General features: G+C 34.6%; 2 protein-coding genes across 6 annotated transcripts in view; both read left to right on the forward strand.

Moving 5' to 3' along the window:
- The window catches only part of LOC132704172 (TOX high mobility group box family member 4-like), a 428,384-nt gene that overhangs the window by 351,084 nt on the left and 52,446 nt on the right, over positions 1 to 24,854 (forward strand). The window lies entirely within an intron of this gene.
- On the forward strand, positions 7,719 to 8,888 carry LOC132703229 (uncharacterized). The gene is made up of 2 exons (XM_060672356.1): positions 7,719 to 8,132; positions 8,193 to 8,888. Exons 1-2 carry the CDS (start codon positions 7,719 to 7,721, stop codon positions 8,886 to 8,888), a joined length of 1,110 nt encoding a protein of 369 aa, XP_060528339.1.

Below are 24,854 nucleotides of genomic sequence, written 5' to 3' on the forward strand. Positions count from 1 at the left end.
CAACTTGATGTTGACTCTTGCTTAATAGTTCCTGGATGAAACTTTGAAGTATAACGAAACTGTTAGAGTTCGTCGGGAAATGTACGTCTGCCAGACATTCGAGTTTGCTCAAATTCGAAAATAAGGGTATTTAGACTGTGTTTGGTTAGATAATTCGCAAAACAAACTTCTTTCAAGGCTGGTATTAAAGTTGCCAAAGATAAATGTGGTCGCGAAAGGCTATAGTTAAACAATACATTTTTCACGATACGGGTCAATAAACTGGGATTCGAAATAATGTATTAGTTTTAAATTGACCAAATAATTAACATGTGACTATTAATGAGCCTCTTTCCTTCTATGATTGGACTCGTGGAATAGCCTGACTAGAATGCTAACTAAGCCCTCAATTTATTTTCATGGAAATGTTTATTTCTATTAAATAAATCCTGTTTTTATCGACCATTCTTTTCGGTTCCCTCTTCTTCCTTCCTTTCCGTATCAAAGCGCTTCTCAAAATGTTGCCACATTGTCGAACGATGCAGCTCCTAAATTCAGCATGAGCTGTTTCATTTATAAAATAGCTAGGGAAGGCGGCATTATATCATATTAGAGGAGGTGTAAACATTTGGTGAAATGAAATCGTAGATCTATATGTAATCTTGCCTGTAACAATATATTTACGAGGTGTTTATTTATACTGAAAATCTCGTATGAACATGACTCAACCTCTAACCAGATAGAAAATGGCGATAGGCGTGCGTTAAAATGCATCAGGCCATTGGAAACATTTTGGTAGGCGCTGGAGCTTGTAGAATCATTACGCTTCGTGCATGTTCCCTTCTGCGGCCCTTCACCCCACGCGGCGGGCATCCCCAGCATCCATCTTTTATATGCAAATTCAATTTCTGCTTACAACTGAACCGTAAGTCGTGTTAATACACTCTGAAATTGTAATTTCTGCAGTGTTGCGGTAAATATTGACATGTTTAGAAGACATTTCCATTATTCAAACGATGCAAAATATAAATAATGATATTATTAATGGGGCTCGACCGTTTTATTAATTACTCTTGGCGTAAAGATTAGCGATTACGTTGATTTCCATACAAGTGCGGTTTGGTATTTACGACGGTCGGTTTGCTTGACTAATTGCTCCCGAGATAGTGAGACAATGTTTAGCGTTAGTGTTGCATTTATTTAATCTTAATTTAAGACAAAAGGTATTGTACTCTTATATGGTACTAACATAATTCAAAATACAGAGAAGGAAATGAAAATAGTAGCGGTGGCAAGTAGCAAAAACATTAATTGAAATTGCAACAATCAGTATATGTCTCCTATAAGAAGATGTGGCATGTATCGTCAATTAAGTAAATTTGAATGAGATAGTAGCCCGATGATCACGAAAGACGCTTTCCCAAGACTTAGTGACCATTTCAGCACAACCATCACAATCGGACATAAGTGGCGGATAGCTACGGCTCGATAGATATACAGATCAATTTATCATGGAATTGAAACTTATAGAATCATAAACCAATACTTCTGGATGGTCAAGAACGGACTCGCTGAAATGAGAAGTGGAATCGGGCCCTTTTTAGTTACTTTTTTGTTTGTGAGACTGTGGTTACTAGAGGGGTAATGGGTGCCAAAATGCCAAAGTTGGATTGCCTGTAGTTTTTTTTGGACAGATTAATAACATTTTACAACCTGTGGCCTTACTAGAAACTCCACCGATCGTTTATTCAAATTTATCCGAATCTATTTCCCAAAATATTAATAAAATAGCATCAATTACATTTATGAGGTGTTGCAATTTTTCTGTGCTTGAGAATTAGCTCAAATTAAACATATAGCGATTTGGGAAAATGGTTTTATATTAAAAACTAATATTCAGCGTTTCCACGACAGGTTTCAAACTTTCAAAGCGCTCTTTTAAACTCGTAACCGACTTCAAGTTAAATCTCTTCTTGACTATAGCGAAATTAAGTCTTTAATACTCCAGTTTGCGCGGAAAACGTATCCGAAAACTTTGGAAAAAGTTAGATCGCGCAGGATTACGCGCCGCTGGTAATGAATTTCTAAAAGTGTAACATCAAAAGTTGATAAGTAATACGCCTACCTAATCCATTTAGTTCACACATAAATCGTTGCAAGATCGACAATTTTGGTGGAATATTAGATGATATAAGAGTTGAAAACTAACTTAAAATACGTAGTGGCAAACCTGAAATCTGCTAAAACAGTAGTCGCGCTAAAAACCCATAGGAGTGCATATTATTCCTTCTGCTCGACATGGCTAAGCGAGAACATAATATTTTGCCGATCACAGGCAAAATTTAAGCGAAATGATGAAAAGACTGGAAGTTTCCTTCGTATTTATGAATAGCTTGTTAGATCTTTTGAAGACGAACTCTGCTCTACAAACTTGTATGTATTACGGTCTTGTCAGGTTTCTCTCGGATAAGTATACACTACTTAATGCTCCAAAGAAAAAACCAGCTAAATCAATCGCCAACGCACCATAAGAAATCCATTTGTATTTCTCCTGCATCGGGTAGTGTCTTGTTGACGTTTCCCCAAACATGCTGATGCTGAGAGATAGAAATGCAGTTTCTGTGGTCAGGATTACGTTAACAGGATGTTTGATGATTTCGATAGATTCTCAAATTCATTTAAGTGAATGGTGATGTTGCTATTTGTCGAAATTTGTCTGATTTCTGGTGTTCTTTTAGTGTGGTTGATATTTTTCGACCAGTTTCGCAGTGATGCACAGTTATTTTAGGACAGGTGGAAAATCTAGTTTTGATGTTATGTTTTTCCAGAATTTTTGATATTCATTCTTAATTAATGCTACTTTGTATAAGTAGTTCTGGGGTTTGGTGCGTTAATTATTAGAGTTGAAAAATTGATATTTCCGTGAATACTAAGGAATTGTTTGTAAGATTGTTTTGCTGGATGGTGATATGATTCTGTATTTAGGTATCTATGAGTATGAGTCGGTTTTAAAACTACAAAGACATCGTCTACATATTTTTTTTAAGTTTCGGCTTTAAATGGAACATATCTATTGCTAGTTTTTAAAGCATTCTTTAAAAATATTCGCCATGACAGGGGAAAGTGGGGGACCCATAGCTGTACACTCTTTTTGCCATACACAAGTATATCTTTATCTAAGTTTGACAGGAGAAGCTAGGAGCATGTTTGCCGAAACGTTAGCAAAATAGAGTCAGTACCCGACGCAGGAGAAATCGAGTAATGTATCTACAAGTTTAACAGTCTATGGAAATTTCCATTTTTAAATGAACATTTGGCACTGCACATGTTTGGTTTTGAAAAATTAAGGAAAAAAGGTTCAAATTCTTAACGCGAACGAGTCACAAGGCAAACAAAAGTCCGTCGACTGTAGCAAGTGCAACAATATAACAAACCGAAATCGGAAAACGAGCAAAGCAAACAACGCGAAACGTCGGTCTGCGGGCCGTAGACACGAAATCAACCAGCAACGTGTACCCTGCGCTTTATAATAATACGTTTATACGTCACGACAACTTATTACAGTTAACATGACGTTTTAATTAAAACTTTGCAATAACTAAATAATGAATAGGTATATCTTCGCGATTAAAATCGCTAAAATAATATGCATGTGCCGGCGTTGAGACCGGAAACGCATATTGTTTGTTTGGTGAAAAAGAAAGCTACCATATCGCGTGTCGTACGGCGACGAAACGTTGCTAACTCCCCAGCGTGGACCATCTGTTCCTAATAGTGGTTTTTGAGTGTTGACGCACAACATAACTGTTCTCATATACAATGAAATATACGTAGAGGAGGTTGTTTTGATTATTGTAGACCATTGTGCCTAAATTTCCGTCCAATACACCTAAAATTATTGAAAGAAACCCAAGCACCAATGGGTGTACTGCCTGTCATCGCCATGGCCGAATTTGCCAAAACCAAGTTTCGTATCCGAACTGTTGGATCAGAAGATATCACACAGTATTCCGTACTAGCAATGATTATGGACGAAATCTTATCGGAACGCAATCGTGGGCCATTTTGGCGACATCGGTGAAAACGGGGCTGATCGGGGAACCTTCTAAGGGACAACTAAGAACAAATGAAATGAGACGGAATATGTTTCGGTTATCGAGGAGGACAGTCAAATAACATATGGTAGTGCCCAATTATTCCTTACACTTACTCCTCCAATTCTTACCTAAATTCATGGGCAAACCACAGTGGTTGATTAAAACACAAGATTAGGCAGCCTTGTCAAAATAAGAATACAGCAAGGCAACCTCAAAAACAGAGGCAGAAAAATATCATTTAGAAATCCTTGTCTCTGTAGTCCCATCATAAAAATCAGTTCAAGCAGTATTTCGCAACTACTCTTGGAATGCTCGTCGTTTTTTAGAAAAGATAACGACTGTATAGAATAACTTGATATTATATAAAATACCTGAAACTAACAGGACATGTATTAAATAAATTATTTTATGTACATACATTCAAACACACTTCAGGTTTCTTCATGCATGGGCGAGTTATTTTATTATATAGAGTATTATAGAGTATCGAATATCGACAATGTATATATGTCAAACATGCTTATGATGCTACTAGCTAGACTAGAAGCGGCTAGAGATCTCAGGTACACGGAAGGAAAACGAAGTTACCTTAATATTATGCTTAACCGGTAACAGATTTAAGATTATGGATGTTTTTTGTGATATGCTGTAAAAGTCTCATTCAAAGTACCAATAACGAAGAATTATGTTCCCCAATGGAATGACCAATAGCGAGAGGCACCTGCCTTGTAGCAACTCTTTTTTGCTTTCCTTTCTTTCTTTCCTTTAATGTTATATGTTAACTTTAATTTGGCCATCTGATTCTACACTGCAAATATTGAGGTTTAAACAGTATCTTACCCAATGATATTAATAGAAACTATCAATTTTTTTCAATAAGTTTCTATTTCTTTTTTGCAGGTAAGAAGCGTTGTATCCACAAAGCGACTTATACAATTGTATTCAGGTAAGATGTGAGAGTTTTTTTTTTCAAATTGATAACCCATCATAGAGAGGTAGAATAAAAATATCGCAAAATTAATAGTTTACAGGTGTATACCACCATTGGTGCAACCCATATACCAAAGGAAAGATGGCGATCGAGCTCGCTAATCGACACGCATATTTCAGTATCGATTTTTCTATCAAATTAGTGGAAAATTATACACGTTCGGGAGGAACGTCGAGACTCTCCGGGATTCGTTTGTTTTTATTTTTCGAAAATTCCCGATAATTTAAGCCGACGATATATCGGATAAAGCGTGGAATTAAAGTAATTTTTCCTTAGCAGGAAGGGTATTATTAAATTCCATTCTCTATTGTGAGCTCACGAGTGCCTATTACGGCTAATCATAGTCGTTAAATGAACTCCGGCAAATGGGAAAAAATACTAACTGCAAACCGCGGGAGTTCATTTGTTCTAAGAGAACGACCTGGTTTAGTTGAACCGTATAGTATTTGTCAGTGTAGTTTCGTTTTGTAATTTTCGTGAATAACGTGACTAATTATTAACATTCATAAACACAATATCCAATTTCTACAGGTCAGTTGAATTTGACCTTCGTAAACTGTTCCAAGTACCTTAACCTTTGTTTTTCTTTTTTTCAACCATACAACTTGTAGCTTCTAACCTCTAAACCTATTTTAGTGATTATTTGGTTGTTATTAATTTCCGGACATCTGCAAGCTGATTTTGTATCACTTACCACATGTCGGGCTTTATAATATTTTTGGTAGAGTTAACTCAATCATAGTTTCCGTAAACTTTAATTATAATACAGCAGATATACCGACCACTAACTGAAAATACAGGTGTGTGGTCTTGTCTAAATTTCAAACCATCAATATATGCAGGAAACTGTAGGTTGTTAATGTTGCACTTCACTTTTTGTACAGTACTGGTTACATCGACAAAATTTTAACATCTTTTTCAATTTGACATTTAACTAAAAAAAAGTGCTTTAATGTGGTTGATTGATTTGATGCATGTTCCTGTACGTGTAATGAGAAATTTCAGAGTCTGGGAGGTCATGAAAAATGTACTCGCTATAGGGTGGTGGAATTGACCAAATTTCTTTTGTGTAAATTGATCAAAGCAATTTCAAAAATACCATAAAATTTATATTTATTTATTTATATTGTGCGTTACGCCACCGTGACGTCGTTCTAGGAACCAAATGGAGACGATATTATTATTGGGATTGGTAAATTGGACATCACAAACGCATAATAATTTATTATAAAATACATATTATTATTAAATAATGATAGATAACAATCTGCAATTGCAAGATGTTATTGAAAACATTTTTTGACTAGTCAATTAACATCTGGTCAATTGACCAGTCCCAACGCTAAGTCTAGTTTCTTGCCCCAATTTATTTTCAGTTAAAGTTGTTAAAACTCGGAACTCATAAAATTTATTGAAAAATTTATATTTCGAAGTTTCTTGCAATAGCCTTGAAATTTCAAAATTTGGAAAACGATTAGACAACGTACAATCAATCAACAATATAGATCAATGATCATTTTTTGATAGAAATTTTTGAACGAACAAAGCGACCTAATACACTGAACTACAGAAGTATATTTGTTATTTACATTATTAAAATTAAATCTACTTCTCCTACCTATTTTTTGTATACATTTTTCTGCATCAAAATAGTGGATTATTCTTTCGTACAGTGGATTGCCAGGTAATAACCGCTTATATAGGTTAAAGAACAGTGTAGCCTGCACATAACGAGTATTAAAATCGAACTGACGACAGTCGGTTGTAAAATACGATCTCGTTTGATCCGACAAGAAAGTGTACGTGCAGAAATTTAAAGAAACTATAAATCATACTGTTAAATGAATCGTTGTCGGGGACGCTAACGAATGACAATCGAGCGGAAAAAAATCGCAATAAATTAGACCGACGTAAAATATGACAGTTGAATGCTATTGACGTAAAAATAAATTAGAGATAAGACGACATCGAGGGGAGAGAGGCAAAGTTTCCTGCAGGTTTTTTTTGATGCGATTTGAGGAAAAACGTCGATAAGAAAAGACGGCGAACGTATTAAATCCACAGCAGATTGACGTTTCAGGCGGTCGTCTCGAAATACTTGTAAAGTGTTTCAATTGTTTAGTCGGTTCAATTAATAATTTTATCTACAACCATTTAATAATAGACGCATAATACTTCTGACAGTGAGAGTATTATGCTACGCATAATACAACAAGTGTAATTATATCATAAAAAAACAAGTGTAATTATATCATAAAACAACAAGTGTAATAAAATATTCTGGAATTCTTAATAATCCGGGCTTCAATTAATCGGCGCAGAATTCACACATTTCATTTATTATTTTTATGAAAATTTACTATAAAGTTACCCATATTAAAGTCATACACACGTTACCAATTCAATTCTATTATTCAAAAACAGTTCAAAAAATACAAACCAATATGACAATAATTAAAAAGAATTAGTAGGCCGTGCAGGCTAAATCTGACAGCGCGCAGCGGGTATCCATAGCGACAGCTTACCCGACGCGACGCTCATCGTGAATACAAACATTTTCTTTCATGAAATAATAATTGTAAAGTAAATAATATTCATATAGAGAAGCTTTAAAATTTCGCCTTGCAATTAAAACATAAGATTTAATAAAAATGGATTCTGAAAACGAAGTACTAACACCCCCGGAAATTCGAGCGGCAGCGGAAGCTGCGTCTCTGGATTTACTTCCCAAGAAATCAAGAAACAATTATGAAATTGCCTACAACAATTTCATGGATTGGCGATCAAGAAACAAGGCCACCTCCTTCTCTGAAGATACATTATTAGTGTATTTCAAAGAATTGGCTAAAAAGTATAAGTCGTCCTCCTTGTGGACGTTTTATTCCATGCTGAAAAGCACACTTTATATTAAACACAATGTCAAGATCGACCACTACGCGAAGCTACATGCTTTATTAAAAAGACAATCAGAAGGCTATCAACCCAAAAAATCTAAGGCATTTACCGGACAGGAAATAAATAAATTTATTTATGAAGCTCCTGATACAAAATATTTGGCTACAAAGGTAAGGAATGATAAGACGTTACATACCTACGGTATTTACCAAGAGGTGTTAATTTTTTAGGTTGCATTAATTATGGGAGTGATGGGTGCATGCCGCTCAAATGAACTACATGCAATGAAAATACAACACGTTACATTTTATGAAGGTTGCACTAGAGTAATAGTTCCCGTTACGAAGACCAAGATCCCTAGGAATTTTACTATTACTGAGAAGTTCCATGATATTGTTAAAAAATATGCAAATCTGAGACTGCCAAATGCATCAGATTCTTTTTTTATGAATTTTCAAAATGGAAAATGCACAAAACAAGTTATCGGCATTAACAAGTTTGCCAAAATGGGCAGAGAAATTGCAAGTTTCTTACAAATCAAAAACCCAGAAAGATATACCGGGCACTGTCTACGACGATCTTCAGCCACATTGTATGTCGACGCAGGGGCAAGTATGACAGCTCTGAAGCGCCACGGAGGCTGGAAGTCGGCTTCTGTAGCTGAAGGCTATATTGCAGACTCGCAGAAGAACAAGACCGATGCAGCTACTAAAATATTAAGTCAAATCAACCCTAATTGTAATATTAATAACAGTACTTTTGTTTCTACCCCCTCACAATATCCAGGTATGTCTACTATTACGAGCGAATCTTCTCATAACACTTTTTCGATTAGTAAAGACACCACGGACATTAGTATTGGTACTACACCAACTACGATGAATTTCAATAACTGCCCTAATATAACAATCAATTTTATGAAATAGACAGAGTAATACATAATGATCCTATTAAGCGTCAATTTAAAAATAATTGTGTGCTGAAGTGTAAATGTTAATTAAATATTATTAAACTTATTAAATGTTCAATCCAGGACTTTCATTGAATTTATTCCTTATTACATCACAACTCATAACACATAAACATATAACATAAACAGCATACATAAACAGTAACCAGTGTTGATATTGAGTGAATGGTAGAATCTAAAAATGTATGATATTATGTTCCATTTCATATAAAGCAAGTTAACATCCACTTCCGGCCTAACCGGAAGTGCCACCATCTTGAGAATATTCTAGCTGAATTGCTCTGCCATCAGCATTAGCTTCCTACCGAATTTTCAGGTTTCTCCCATGTATAGTTTTTTTTCACAATAAAATGACACATTTCAATTCCGGTGAGGTACCCTATATAAGTGGATGGTTGTAGATAAAGTATAGTATTTGACTCGAGTATTATGGACCATAATAAACTCAGATGATTATAACACTCGCCGCAAGCGGCTCGTTTTATAAATCATCCTCGTTTATTATGGCCTTCATAATACGCTCGTTAAATAATATACTATTTATTCCAGATTTGAATTATATAATTATTTGTGTTTGTATTAATACTGTATGTTTGTATTAATATTCGTATAACCGGTTACTTTTGACTAAATGGGAACAGCAAATTGCATTTAGAAAATGAAGCATCTTACAAAAAAATATTTTCCTTCCAACATTGTATAAAAAATAATCTGCTTATTGAGTAAAAAAAATGCCGCGGTACATACCTATAACTAATTGCCCGTAATTTGTGCAATAAAAAATTGATATGCCATTAAGCTAAACTGTTCTTAATATATTTTTTTAATTATTAATCATATAATTGGAAAAGCGACCTTTAGATGAATCATAACAACGTAGGTCTTTTTTTCCCTATAAAAGGCTGAATAAAAATTCGTTATTAAAGTTGATTTGATTAGCGCATTTTTTTTTCTTTCGTTGACTTGTTGTGTAAACTAAATATTTATTTAACACTGGGAGTGCAAAATTTTTATTGCATATACCAGGATACATTTAGAAAAAAAGTGTATGTTTGTTTATTTAAGTTTAAGTTCAGTGTCGCTTGCCTATATTTTTTTATGCTTTTCCACAAAATCCATACTTCATAAACATAATTTGTCAGCGAATATTTTATACGGATTGGAATGGCATGCAAAGCAAAGATACCGATGTTTTTTATTAGCAAATATATCGGATAATTTAGTTTTGTTTAAAATTGAACGATATATTTTGTTAAGGTCTTTAGAATCGGTTTTTTAATTAATTGATTTTTTGGTTTTTTGGATTTCTATACTTTCATAAAGTTCTCTTTTTTTGATGTTAGGTTCTGTTAGTAGGACTTTAACTTTTTGAAAATTAAATGTGTGTTTGGTGTTTTCGCAATGGGTATGAAGAGCTGTTTTATTTTTTTGTCCGTTGATTCTATTTTTTAAATATTGGCTTGTTATTGTTTTCGAGAGACCGAATACCCAAGAGAATTTGAAGAAAATATGCACGCAACGGTGTGTGGGTGTGTGTGCGTGTGTGTTTTAGAATGTTTGAACTCGACATTGATTTTATGTTGTTACAGCATTGTTTTTGAGCGAACTTTGACTGCTAATTGCCTCTGTGCAACTTTTTTAACTTCTAATAAAAAGTGAGCAACGATAAGGCACCAAAGATAAAAGAAAATTGCATGATTAGAAATATCTAGTCCAAATCGGTGAATCAGTCTTCGGTTTGTAAATGCACTTTCCAACCTTCACGCTGCACAAAAACAAGAGCGCTTTTGGCATGCGAGTGGCGCGTGTTCTACTACAAAATTCACTTTAAACTGCAACTTGCAGCTGAACGGTATCCGCATTAATTACAGCAAAATCCAATACCCCATTTGTAACACTATCCATTTTCCAGAACGTTAATTTCGTGATATTTATTATGTCTCTTACGTTGGGACACAAAAAGGGTTGACAAACACGAAACCGGCTTAAACGAACGATAACCAGATGCTAAGACGAAAAAAAATTGCACACACTTCGCTTGTGTTGTAGACCATACCAAATAAATATTTACAATGAACAAATGATCGCAGAAATGTCTTAATATCGCAAAAAATCTAAAAACTAAAATCGTGTTTGAGGGAAGACCACAGGAGTCCGTAAGGAAACACGAAGAAGTATCGAAAGGTTAGACCAAGAGGCAAATGCATTTATGCTCGTAGTGGATACAATATCCAAAAATAAGTAGGTTTTAGTTAGTAACTGTTAGTTTACGTATTGCCAGTAAAGTTTTACCCACACGCCAAAGCAATAAAAAATTAGCCGGTTCAAACTAACAACTAACTAACTAAGACATTTAATGTAAAAGTGTGTGTGGACTGGCAATTGTTAACGCTAATAGGTAAGTAACACAATCGCCAACTTAATAAATCAACTCAAAAAATCAATACAAAAAGAGAATAAAATAAAAATGTTTTAAAGTCATATTAGATACATATTTTTTTTGACACCTGCTATGCAACGCTCCAAGAAAAGATTTTATATTTGTTTTAAAATTCCAAATTTGTGGGCTGATTACTATATATATAATCTTAGGTCAAGAGAATTTTTCACGCGTTTATTGTATTTAGCTTCTTAGCTCGATGCAAATTTGAGGAGGAAGTGGAATGTCTATAGTATATTATACAAGTGTGGTAAATGCCATTTCGGTAACCAACTGACTTAAGAAGGTAACGAAAGTGGCGTCTTAAAATGAAAATGTGATCAATTCCTTTCCATTTATTCATTTTGTAACCTGCGATTTGCTACTACTGCTATATAACGATAAGAACGAATGGGCCTTTTTCATTGTCTTTTCTTTCAAGTCGGCCAAATTGTAGAATTATGGTAGATATTCCGCCAACAGCCTCATCGAAATGATTTGTGGGAACAAATGCCAAACTCAAAATTAATTTTGATTTGATGAATGGTCAAATGGGGCTGTTTTTTTCAGGGCAAGGCAACGAAAATTTCTGGAACATACTTTACCATAAATAATGGTGTATAATAATGGGTTTTAATTTGTTAGTTAGTGTTGATATTTTCCTCTTACACATAATTGCTCAACGCAGTACACTGTAATTTTTTAAATTAGTTTTTAATTAGGCTAAATACAGATAAGATATGGTAAAAGACCAAGAGCGAAAACAAATTGGAGCCATTAGGTTGATAGACGTATTGTTACGTTTGTACCGTTACCTAGTAAAATGGCTACATTACTGCTTGACATTTGCAGTACACATTATTTCCACGATAATAATTACCACGGTCATTTTTATAATACCTTGTAACAAAAGTTCGTGATATATCTCAATAGTAGAACAAAATGCGTTAATAAAATATAGTTTTTATTATGTGGCATTATTTACTTTCATTTTGTTCGAAATTTTACGACATTTGCATATTGCAAATATGTTTTGTAAATTGCAACAATTTAAAATTCCGTTACACAATTTTTCAATAAAAAATTGGACCCGATTAATACACGTACGCTATCAATAAATGCCGTTCGATTACATAAAAATGTGTCTAATTAATACCAGCATTATTTGCACCTGTTTCGCAGATTGTGCGTGTCATTAATTGCATTCCTCCTTAATTATTATAAGATAATAAAATTTTCTCTACCTTTTTAGTTTCAATTGACCAGTCCGATTTTTTTTAAACTTCTATCTATCCTTCCCAGTTTACTAATCCAGCGGCGTAACAAAAACCTTTTCCGTTATTTTTGACGTCTAAATATAATTTCTTTACGGCTAGACAAAATGTAAAACTTGTAGGTCCATATTCGCATAGGGCGTGGTATTATTTTTAGCTTCGATGTTTGTGTTTCACCCTTAATTAGTCGTTTCCTTTAACGTCCGTATTGATCTATTTACGAAACCGATCTCGTTATGACATTAGGAAATAATAAACCAATTTGGTAACTTTTACTTATTAATCTTAAGTGAGCAAGCGTTAGACAACCGTTATATCATTTCGCGTCCCAGATTTTAACCGTTTAATACAGCGTTATAACTTTTTTAATGAAGTGCCTTTTGCTTGTACAGATAAAAAACAACAGGTGAACCCTTTAATGCCCATCTATTTAGCTAAGCTCTACGGTTGCGTCGTCTATGACAATTTAATCACCAACCGTAAATACACATTTTCTACTAAAAATACTTGAGAGTTGGAGCTGGTCTAACAAATCTTAAAGAGCAAATACCATACTGGTTTATTAAACCCTCGTTCCGCCCGTGCCTCAAATGCCATATACTTTTTCTACTACCGACATAACTACATTAAATGAGATGCCAGAGAATTGTCAAATCCACGCCGTGCGGTAATATCGCCGAAAACATCCGATTGTTCCCAAGCCCGTGTCACGATATCCCGAAAATGTCCGACGTACCTCGGATTCGTGGGAAACGAAACTGACGTCGTAAAATGGCACTTACCGCACTCTGTATAATTAGGAATGGAATAGAAAAATTATTGTTTCGAAGAAGCATGTATCGTTTGAAAGCGTTGCAGCAAACTGTCTTAAGAAGCTATATTAGAAAATATCTTGAGGCTCCTCTTAGGTTGCTATTAACAAATCTAATGTGGGTTTACCAGTATTGGAAAAGGCGTAATTATCATTTTTGAGCTACAACCTTTACTTATTTATCTTTAAAGAGCGGTCATGTGAAATTGGTTGGCCGGAGATATCTACTGCAAATTGATCGATTAATACTGTATGACCAAGACACAAAGTTCTCGCGTTTTGTTCAGGATATATAAGTTAAAAGTGTACCGCTCATAAGAAAATTAGAGGTGTTCCACAAACACATCTCTGGGGTTGTTAGACATTCCGGCTACGCTGTAGGATGATGTAAGTATATCTAAATGTCTGGCCAATACTGGTGTTTCGAACTTCCGTTGTCTAGAAACGTTTTTAACATCATGTTTCGGCTAGTAAGTATCACTAGTACAGTTTTCACTTGATAACGGCTAGTAATACTTTCTAGCCCAAACGACGTGTTAAAAACATTTTTAGACAGTAAAAGTTCGAGACAGTATTGACCTAATCAATCTTTGTCTACCTTTAGATAAATATATGTAAATGATCTCTTCCTCTCTACCCTCTCGAGGGTAGTAAGTGTGGGACTCTTTACACCTCTTATTCGCACGCGACTAAGAATGCTGGTAGGAACCGTGACAAGGCATCATCTAAGTGGGCACTAGTTGGAAGCAGCCGGTTAAGAGTACTACTACTAGTGAAGGATGATGCATAATGGATCGGAATGTCTGAATGCAGTGCCTTGGCCACCAATGACATGGTGGTTCCGCAAATAGCAATAGAATAAAATACTACAGAATAGACAAGTGTCACGATCTACTAGAGTAGTCGTCGGCCGTCAGTCCGAACTCTTTGTGACACTTGATATAAACTGCCGGGAAAAGATAGAATTGCAGTATTGCCAGCATGTCGGTTTTTTTAAAACAATAACCATATAATCGCGTGTCTACAGGAAAACATACAGATGCGTGGAATAATAATGTTCGACGTGCGAGTTGATTAATGGCCTGTATCGATGCGATCGCTTAACGCGCAGGTGAGCCGATTTGCATAAACTTCACGCCTCACTTGATTTTTGTCTAGCGGACGACAGATTCTAATTGTTTTAAAAACTTTAGTAGGCTATTTATTGTTTATTTCATTGTACATTTGTTTTTACGATTTGGTATCAGCTGCGTGAGTGTTTTATTAAGTATTCTACGTGGTCACCATAAGGAAATATTTTATCTGCGAGCTGGCTTTGACCGTTTTTAAAGCGAACCAGATGTGGGAAGGCTTAAATTATAAGTAACTGAATTCCACAGCTGGCGTTTAATAATCGCGGATTGAAGCACTGTATTATTTATTACTTAAAGTCAGCACTTGTGCGTGGCTATTACGTTGCGTCATTATTTCTTCACTTGTGTTACTAAAGAGTCCAATAATCGTCGGAAGTAGTCAATTATTTCGATGTATTTATGTTGCAGGTCAAACCTGATTTCGGGTCAAACTACTTTGTCCTATGGGTCAAATCAGTGTATAAGCGTCGATAGATGGTGCAAATACCAACCAGAGTTCATGAAGACTAATATTTTTAACTACAACGTTTGTTAAAGCTCAATTCGCAAAACTAGAAAATTGTGCGAGCGAGTATATACTAAGACATCAAACAAATGAAAGGAAAACTAACCAAAACTCACCAAATTCGGTTAGTTTAGGTTAGTTTGGTAATGGTACTGTCTTTTTGAGATATTTTTTGCAAGAAATAATTTATGATCTCCGAGCGTCTCCAGCCATTTTTTTCGTTTCGTATTTTTGGTTGAGGGATCGAGGGATCTATATCTCTAAGCGATGCACCCGGTCAGTGCCAATGGGCAGTGATAATATCCGAGTCAGATTAGGTTATTGGAAACGTTAAAATTTTTGTGACATTGACAACCGTTCAGTTTATTTTACAATTATTTTTACACAGCGTTGCTAAAAACCTTCAAAATTAGACAATAAATCACTGCTATAACAATATGGATTCGCAGCTTAAAGCTACAAACCACACAGAGCAGTCACTACCACAACTACAGCGTCAGTGTCAACCGTCAAATAATGAGTAACATTCCCTTTTTAAAACTCTTACTACAGATAGTGAACAAGGAATTAATATTTTGACAACCATTACTAACGGCAAAGGGCATCAAGACTTGAAAAATTGATAGTTGTAATCAATTTGTTAACTCTATATAATATTCTCGTTTAAAACTTTTACTAATGAATAGGTGCAAATGTCAGCGTTGGTTTTGATTTTGTTAATTGCGTAACTTTTGAACATATCGGGTTCGGTGGAGGTTTTAAAAAGCTATTTTGAAATTGGACGCCGCATTTAGACATTCATATATTATGGCACTGACCGATTTTTACTGGTTTGGTTTGTTAGAGGTACAAAAACCTAAAAAAAAAGTAAATCTGATTTGTTAAAATTGACACAGGTGGTGAACACGGGAGGAATTATTTTAAAAATTACATTAAAAGGTAAGAGACATCAAGACTTGAAAAAATGTGTTTACTCGATAGTCTAGAAGAGGTATTTAAAATGTGCAAATTCTTATTGGCTCTTTGTAATCTCGAAATAACGGTTGCTTCGTTTATTCTTATACCAATGCAATAGGCAAAAATCTCAAGCAGCTTTAATTTACGAAACCATCAAGAAATAACGGTGAACGTAATTCTGCTATTCGCAATACATCAATCCTGCAGTAAGCAGTAGCGAAATATTTTATATTACAATTATGTGTTATTTGATATGTGTTATTCGCTTTGAAGGTGAATATGAACAGCTGTTTTCAGAAATCGGAACACGTTTCACGTTGTAACGCAGGGTTCCCACACGCCTGATAATATAAGTGTGTCATTGCTAGTTTCTTTGTTTATTTCCTTAAAACACACTTAAGTGTAGTGATATTATATGGTCTACTTCAGGTTTCCACCTAAATTCCTAAACGTGCCGGTTTTCCTCGACGCTTTTAATTGAAAGCGCTGATAAAATGATTTGGTAATAAACGGTCCTTTTTGCCTTGATTAATACGCATAAAAATAATGACATTTTGAATTTTTTTTTAAATATAAAATTTAACATTTTCTTTTATGAAATTATTATTCACACACATGGTAATTTCGCATGGTGAAACTATTATACATTGAAAAGGCTTTTAAGCGACAGAGGGAAGAAAATTTAAATACATATTAGTACTAAGAATGGAGACTTAAAAATCATACCTACTTTTAAAAATGCGTTTGTATGCATATATTATAGCATATTATGCAACAAACGCGGTAAACGGCATTTGACACACGAGTTTATTTGACACGAGCGGAGCGAGTGTTTAATAAAACGGGTGACTTAAAAAGTTTACCGAATGTGTTGCATACTATACTTTTTCTACTACCGTTAGTTTTTGGGTACATTTTCGCAAAACAACACTAATACATTCACAGACATGACCGTCAGAATGGAGAAGCGTCAAAATTCAAATCTTGGGAAATATTTCCGAAAACATCCTATTGCTCCCAAACCCGTGCGGTAACATCCCGGAAATGTCCGAAGTGACTCGGATCCGTGGAAAACGAAACTGACGTGGTAAAGTGACGTTTCCCGTACGCTAGATCGGTGTGTAATTAGGCATTTTACAGACGGGAGTAGAAAAAGACAATTGACACATGTGAATATCAACCGGATGGCAACAAAATACAGAAAATTATTGCCATAGTTCCATAAAAAGGTCCTTTACGATTTATATATTTGCTTTTTAATATTATCAGAAATTGAAAAGAAGAAACGAAAACAAATTTGAGAACAGAATAAGAAAAAACTATCTTGAAATGCGTTTTTTCTGTGTTCAAAAGTATCACACTGAATTTGAACTTTTTATTCTAACAGGATATAGGATTGAAGACAGTTGAAATGTGAATATCCACTGCAACACGATAAAATACCCACATATCTCAGATTTTTTTTCTAATTGGGTACCAGGATACAGTAAAAAATATATATAAACAAAATTTATACTCGCACAATTTTTACGCGATGCAGAATCCAGAAGAAGAATCGTGTTATTTGAAAATTTGCAAATAGTAATGTAATATTATTTTCTATTCTGGAAAACTTGCCAATTTACTTTTTATATATACATTTTTTGCCAACAAAGGAACTAAAGTCTAAATTCATAAAATCTTAGAACTTAAATTTACTGTTACAACATAAAAAATATTGTAGTTCCTTTTATTCTATGGTTATAATAGTTGTGCTTTTGTATTATAAAATTCAAGGAATTTTTTTCGGTAAGCGCTCACTTTGCTACTTTTCAACGGTTTGAGCAACGTTGATACACAGAAATTCGCATAGATAGTAAAGCCGACCCTGGATTCGTACCGCCCGTGTGGATTCTTTGCCGTATTCGAAGCATTCAAATTTCCATATCGATTGCATAACTCGAACGTTGCCGCAAGGGGGGGAAGTTCTTTCCATGTACGTAGCATACGATTTTTATATTCAGTACAAAACTTGTTGACCCATATTCGGTTTACATTTATCAAAGGAGGCCTCGAAATTGTGCGAGGTGCGTATGATGTGAAATGAAATTTGTAGCTTTGCTACTAATTTGAGCGGCACGAAAAACCGTATAATTTCGGAATATTCAAAAGTTTATGATTATTTCTGTTCGTCAAAGAAAAGTTATAATTACATTTAGTTAAGTGAATTAAAAATTAATGAATTTCCCACTACCACTTTGGCCTGTTTTACCACAGCCGGTGTCATTTTTTTTTTGTGTTTTTCGCCTTCTAGAGTTCTGCTTCTGTACACTATTTTCCGTGTGGTCTATATAGCTTTGATTCCTGCTAGTGATCCAATGCTATTTGGGCATTTCATTTTGTTCACTACGTCGTTAATAAATATTGTATAAATTTTTCTACAAATTTTAAAAGGCAGCAACAATTATTATTCTCTAGGTCTATTGGTTAACGGTTGTGAGCGGCAATAAGCTGTTTTTTTTCAGCAGCGTGGAAGTAATATATCCCTGAAAATGATTGCAATTTTCCAACACAAAAGTAGTTCAACTTGAAAGTATTTAAGCTCTCTTTTAAAAGGATCTTGTTAAACGAAATTCAATTTTCTTGTAAAATGGCTTTGAGAGGGAACTAAAAATAAATGTTTGTAAAACTCTTTATTTCAATGTTCGTAATCGAGAACACGGCACTGAGTTTAATTGCGCGAGCTAATTCAAAAATTAAACGTAAAATAAGATTTTGGAAACTCATTTAATCCATTATATGTATGTATTGTATTTTATTGTTCTCAATTGGCCATTTGTTTCATTTGCCATGAGATAGTTTATTGACATTTTATAGTTATCAAAACGTCGTAAACATCACAGGCTAGTTGTTACAGCTTTAGTAGGGCGTTTTATTCGTGTACAATGGCCATACGACATATGGAACAAAATTAAGGATCAAGCAAATCCTCGTTGGACATCCTAAAATCACCGTCAGCAAACAATATACCGCTCCGCCCATGTTTCGTCGAGGTCGAAACTAACCCCAAGTCGGGCGGTCGCGCCCCCGCGCTTCTCCCCTACCCCTGCCACCAAAACAAACCCAACAACTTCATTCTTAATGAGATTTTGCCGGATCCATAAATTTTAGCCTATAACTCATTCCACAACATTAATTTCATTGCTAAATACTCGCAATAAATTATGATATAATGAACAAGCCAAATTGCGATATAAATAAATAGTTTAATTAAAATTCTCGGATATTTCGCGAAATTACTCGTAATGGTAGTTCGCTTGCTATCGGGATTTGTTGGTTTCTTCTCTCGCGCCGTTTCCAACTTATTCATTTCACGTTTAATTGTTCAACGGATTGTTTTCCATGTTTTGCTGCGTTTAATCGTTTTGCTTTCTCAGGGAAATTGAAAAAAAAAAGTTTTAATCACGCGCGAGAGAAATTATTATAACCTATAAAGTTTGTAGTTTATTACGTATAAATTAACGGTAAGTCATATCCCGAAAAGATTTCTATGAAGGTAGATTTAATATGATGTTGGGTTTTCGTGCTCGCTCTGTTTTTATTTGTTCAAATTACTACATGGCCGAGTCGATTGACCTTAAGAACAACACTTAAGATATATTAACCTACTTCGATAAAAAATATTTCATACAGTCTCCCCCACACATATGGGATTTTCTTTATTTGAAAAGGATACTCCTATTAGTCTCGTTCCAAGTTTTTCATATCCAGCTCTATAACTCCCAATTTTAGATTTTCCGCCATGACATTGGTCACGTGACTGATGTCAAAATAGGCTCCCATATTTTCCCATCCCTTCCAAATACCGTATATTGCGTACATTTTCTCGTACCTTGTATATAGTGCAAACAAATAAAAACTCAACGCTAACACAGCATGCGACAAACCAAGGTTAAATGTATTTGCACATGCTAATCAGTTTTTAAGTAAGTATTTTTAACTTGTAGTAACACGATGAAATTATATTTTACAGTGCTTTTTTTTACAAAATTGAGCAAGGTTTTTATATTCTAGTATTTTATTAAAAAAATACCAATTTGTGCCATCATTTATTACAATTATATTCAATGTTATCCGTTTATCCGACCTCTTTGGAAAGCATGTACCTATATTAAATTTAATTTTATTTTTATTTATAGCTTGCAAGAACATTTTTACATATTTTTTCATCTTGTCCATTAAGAAGGCACTGTACCTACCAAAAAAATAAACAAAATAAGTTTAATTTTATGCGTTTAAAAAAATCATTTAAATATTTTAACGAACAATCGACCTGTGCATACCAACTGTGGATGTTTTTATTTTGAATGTACATTTACGCGAGGTAGAATTAGGAATATTTCATTTTTTACGTTATACAAATATCAGTACGATAAACCATTAAATGCAAGTGCAACACGCAAAACATTCGCGTGACACAAATCCGTGATCATTCACGATGCGCCACCACATGGTGACAGACGAAATGTCATATCCAGCGCCTGCTCGATCTGACCTTCCGACCTCCGGGCCGCGGTGTTCTTGTTTTCATACCTCGTGCTCGAAATGACAGACGTGCGCCGATTGCTGATAGAATTTAAATTTAAATGACGCACGGTCGGTCTTTTTGCTGGCCCGAAGCCCGATCCCTGCAATCGTTGTGGCTCGTTTAATATTTGAAAGGTTGTTCAAGGAAATGAGCTTTTGTGTTCCGAGGTCGTAGGACGTTAATGAGATATGCATATGTATTAGCGCGAGTTCTTAAATTAATGATCATTTCAGATTGTGGATTGCATTGTCTTTTTAGCTGAAGGTCTTTGAATTATTAGAAACAGAATTTCTGCTGAGATAACTCTTGCAATAACTCTTTAAGACTGAGCTTATTTTTGAATACCGAGCTATCAGAATTCGGCAACACTTAAGGAGTAGGAGGTCATGTTTCTTTGAAGAAGCTGGTTATACAAAAGGAAATTATTTAGTTTCTTAAGCGCTGTACTAGGCTAGACGTGGAAAAGAAAACATCCACATATTAGGTCACAAACAAGGGGGTTTATCTCTAAATAATGCAGTTTTCAATCGATCCCGAAATCGTTTTTTTTTTTATAAAAAAACTCTGTTCTTGCGAAAATTTTCATAATTTAATTTTTATTTTCTATTTGTTCTTAGGTTTATTGTCTTTAGACAGAAGTAGTATTTAAATTAATTATATTATTTTTTGTCTTTGTTAATTTATTAGCAGTAGCGTTGTCAAGAACTTATTAAATTTGTTTCTGTTTCAAGAAAGAAGAAATCTTAGATTTTTCAAAGAAACTTCCACAGGCTACTGTAATGCTTTTTACAAAACTTCTGGATTCCTCCTGCTTCGGTTTTTGCTTAGTCGAAATTGCTGACGTTTCGCCAATCATCCTGCTGGCTTCTTCAGAGCTTGACTGAAACTGTTTCAGTTGGGATTCCTCCTGCGTCGGTTTTTGCTTAGTCGAAATTGCTGACGTTTCGCCAATCATCCTGTTGGCTTATTCAGAGCTTGATTGAAACTCGATGATTGGCGAAACGTCAGCAATTCCGACTAAGCAAAAACCGACGCAGGAGGAATCCAGAAGTTTTGTAAAAAGCAAGAAATCTTAGAATTTGTCGAAAATTAAAATGAAGAATATCATATGCTGGGTGCGCGGAAATAACGTTCGAATAATTGACGACATAAGAATATTTTTTCATGGGAACATGGGTACGAAAAAATATCTCTTGACTGATTTTGTTGAAATTTGGTATTGTTGGTTGTTTGTAACAAGAAACTCATTTAGGATTAATTAAATTAACATTATTAAGTGCAATGGCTTCCTGGAATATTTTTGACAGAAAAAAATGTACGCAATTCAAATTAAGCAACCGAAAATGCAATTTTTTTGTCTCTTCAATTTATTTCGTATCTTGCTTTGTCTTCAACAATAAAAGAAAACCGATTTATTGCATGTCCGTAATTGATAAAAAATTGTAATCAATATTTAAGTAAAATTTTTAATAACGTTTATCAGGATTCTTTGGAATGTGGCTGTTGTGTAGTGATAAGAGTCTAACTTATCCCTAATTAGATTAAAATTTTTAAGTCCAGGGAGATACAATAAATTAGTTTACATTTTTTTTCTCGAAAACGAAGCAAGATTTTTAAAACTTTGCTTATTTTTTCATATAGTTTCATTAAGTTATTCGAATGTTATTTCTGGACACTCTGAATAATGCATAAAAGTTTTTGTATTTTGTAATAGACGGTGTCATCCACATCATAATAAGAGCTTAAATAGATTGTGTAGAAAGTGCAACTCAATTTTCGAAAAAAATCAATAATTATCCAAAAGATACGATAAGAAATTGAAATTAATTGAATATTGGTTAGACTTCAATTCCTTAGGACTTATATTGTTTTCAATTCATACTAGGAAGAGCATAATAAACGTATAACAAGAAAAATAGTTCTTAAATATGCAAAAATGCGCGTATACTTATAGAGTATTGGAGAAATTTCTGGGACTGCGTTGTGCAAAAGTATTACGGTTTAAATTTTGTTTTCTTTATTTTTTATTGGATTTAATCTTCCAAATATTAATTTGTATTTTCTTTTTCAGGTAAGCATATTCTGATTTTTCATTTTTGATCATTTGAGAGGGTAAGTTATACTAGTTTGTTGAGGCGATGGATGGATTTATTGAAACGAAATGTTCCCAATTATTTATCAAAGAAAAAATCAAATTTGGTTTAAATCAAAAATATGACGTATCAAACTCAGCCAAAAAAACTGAAAAATTATCTCACTTGGAATTTTCACTGCTTGTACGCTTCAAAATAAATCTATAGACACCCACAAGGTAGATATATTGAACACTGTTTTTACCTACTGATTGAATATTCTTTTTTGCCTTATTCTTTGATAAGGAAAAAAAAGATGGAAAACGCATTCTTTCGAAATATACTTCCTTCCAAGCATATTCCATAAAAATATATAACATTAAGCGTATGAATAAGGTTTCTGGACGAGCAACATCATTAACATTAATAACTTTTGATATTTAACGGCTTAAACAGGACAGACGCCCAGTTCTCACACAGACCCAATGTCTTATATATATGAAAAAAGATAACGTTATATTGCAGGCAAGTTTGAAATTGTCGACGCAAAGCTGATAAGACAAGAATCGCTTGCTCAACTTTGAAGAGAGCTCTGATCATACCAAGCGTAAAAAGACCGAAGTTTTGCGAAAATCTACCCCACTCGAGGAATTGAAGTATGCAACCCAGATGACTTTAAGGGCAGCGGGACAAACACAGGCCTCAAAATTAATGCAGGACATGTCAATTTCTCCAAAACGAGCAAGTAAATATAGAAAGGCGTCCATGAAGATGGAAGAAAGTAAATGTCGTCTAATATCAGGTGAAGATGCTCTAGCTTTCTTGGTGGACGCCAAGTTGTCAAGACACCTGTATTGCTTAGTTAGAAGGTGCGACCCCGAAAAATTTCCTTCTTATAAAGTTGTGCAAGCAGAAAAGAAAAAATGCTATCCAAATCAGGGGCACATAAAAATAACTGAGGTATCAGCAGAAGTTCAGTTACAATCTTTGCTCAACCACACTGCAGAACGCCTATTGGTGACTATACAAGGTAATATCAATTTACTCAATGACGAACAACTAAAAAAGCTTTGTTTAATTACGAAGTGGGGTTTCGATGGAAGCTCAGGTCATAGTTCTTATAAGCAGGCGTTTCATGGATCTGAATCGAGTGATTCAGCTGTTTTTATAACATCACTTGTTCCTCTTCGTCTTATATGCGATCTAGATAGTAAGAACCCATTAGTGATCTGACAGAATCCTTGTCCATCATCCACACGATACTGTAGACCTGTGAAAATTGAATTCATTAAGGAATCAACGCAAGTGTCTTTAGCTGAAAAAAGTAGAGTGGATAAAGAAATAGATACACTAAGCAGCACTGATTTATCTCTCGGGGGCAAATCAATTTCAGTCGCTCATAGGCTTACTTTAGCAATGATCGATGGCAAAGTATGTAACGCCCTAACAGAGACCTCATCTACACAACAATGCTATATTTGCGGAGCAAGATCGCAAGAATTCAATTCAATTGACAAAATGGTAAACAGAGAAATAAAAACAGAAAACCTGCAATTCGGGATATCAGTATTACACGGTTGGACCCGTTTTTTTGAATGTCTATTACATTTAGCATATAAACTTCCAATTGAAAAATGGCAAGCCCGCGGAAATGATAAAGAGATAGTTGCAGAAACGAAAACAAGGATTCAAAAGCTGTTTAGAGAAAAAACCGGTTTAATCATTGATAGTCCTAAACCCGGTTTTGGCAACTCGAATGACGGGAATACCGCTAGACGCTTTTTCAAGAACCCTGAGCTCTCTGCCGAAATTACAAATATTGATATCAACCTGATCAGGCGCATGCATACAATATTAACAGTAGTTTCTAGTGGTCAACAAATAAATGTCGACAAGTTCCGAGAATTCGCACATGATACTGCAAGACTTTTTGCGCAGAAGTACCCCTGGTACCACATGCCCCCCACAGTCCACAAATTCCTCATTCATGGGCCCGAAATAATAGCCCATGCTTTTACTACCCATTGGCCAATTAACCGAAGAGGCTCAAGAAGCGCGAAACAAGGATTTTAAAAGATATAGAGAACGCTATTCCCGAAAATGTAGCCGTAAAAAATCCAATGAGGATATTTTCAATTTACTTTTATTGAGCTCAGATCCTGTAATAACAAGCAAGAGGAAGAT

The sequence above is a fragment of the Cylas formicarius genome, unplaced genomic scaffold (genome assembly GCF_029955315.1).
Source record: "Cylas formicarius isolate icCylForm1 unplaced genomic scaffold, icCylForm1.1 PGA_scaffold_6__28_contigs__length_40554024, whole genome shotgun sequence".
NCBI lineage: Eukaryota > Metazoa > Arthropoda > Insecta > Coleoptera > Brentidae > Cylas > Cylas formicarius.

Bases quoted from the DNA above. Each gene is read 5' to 3' on its own strand.
- LOC132703229 (XM_060672356.1), top strand. From the start codon at position 7,719: ATGGATTCTGAAAACGAAGTACTAACACCCCCGGAAATTCGAGCGGCA. The intron at 8,133-8,192 runs GTAAGGAATGAT...TTAATTTTTTAG, and splicing joins CAAAATATTTGGCTACAAAG to GTTGCATTAATTATGGGAGT.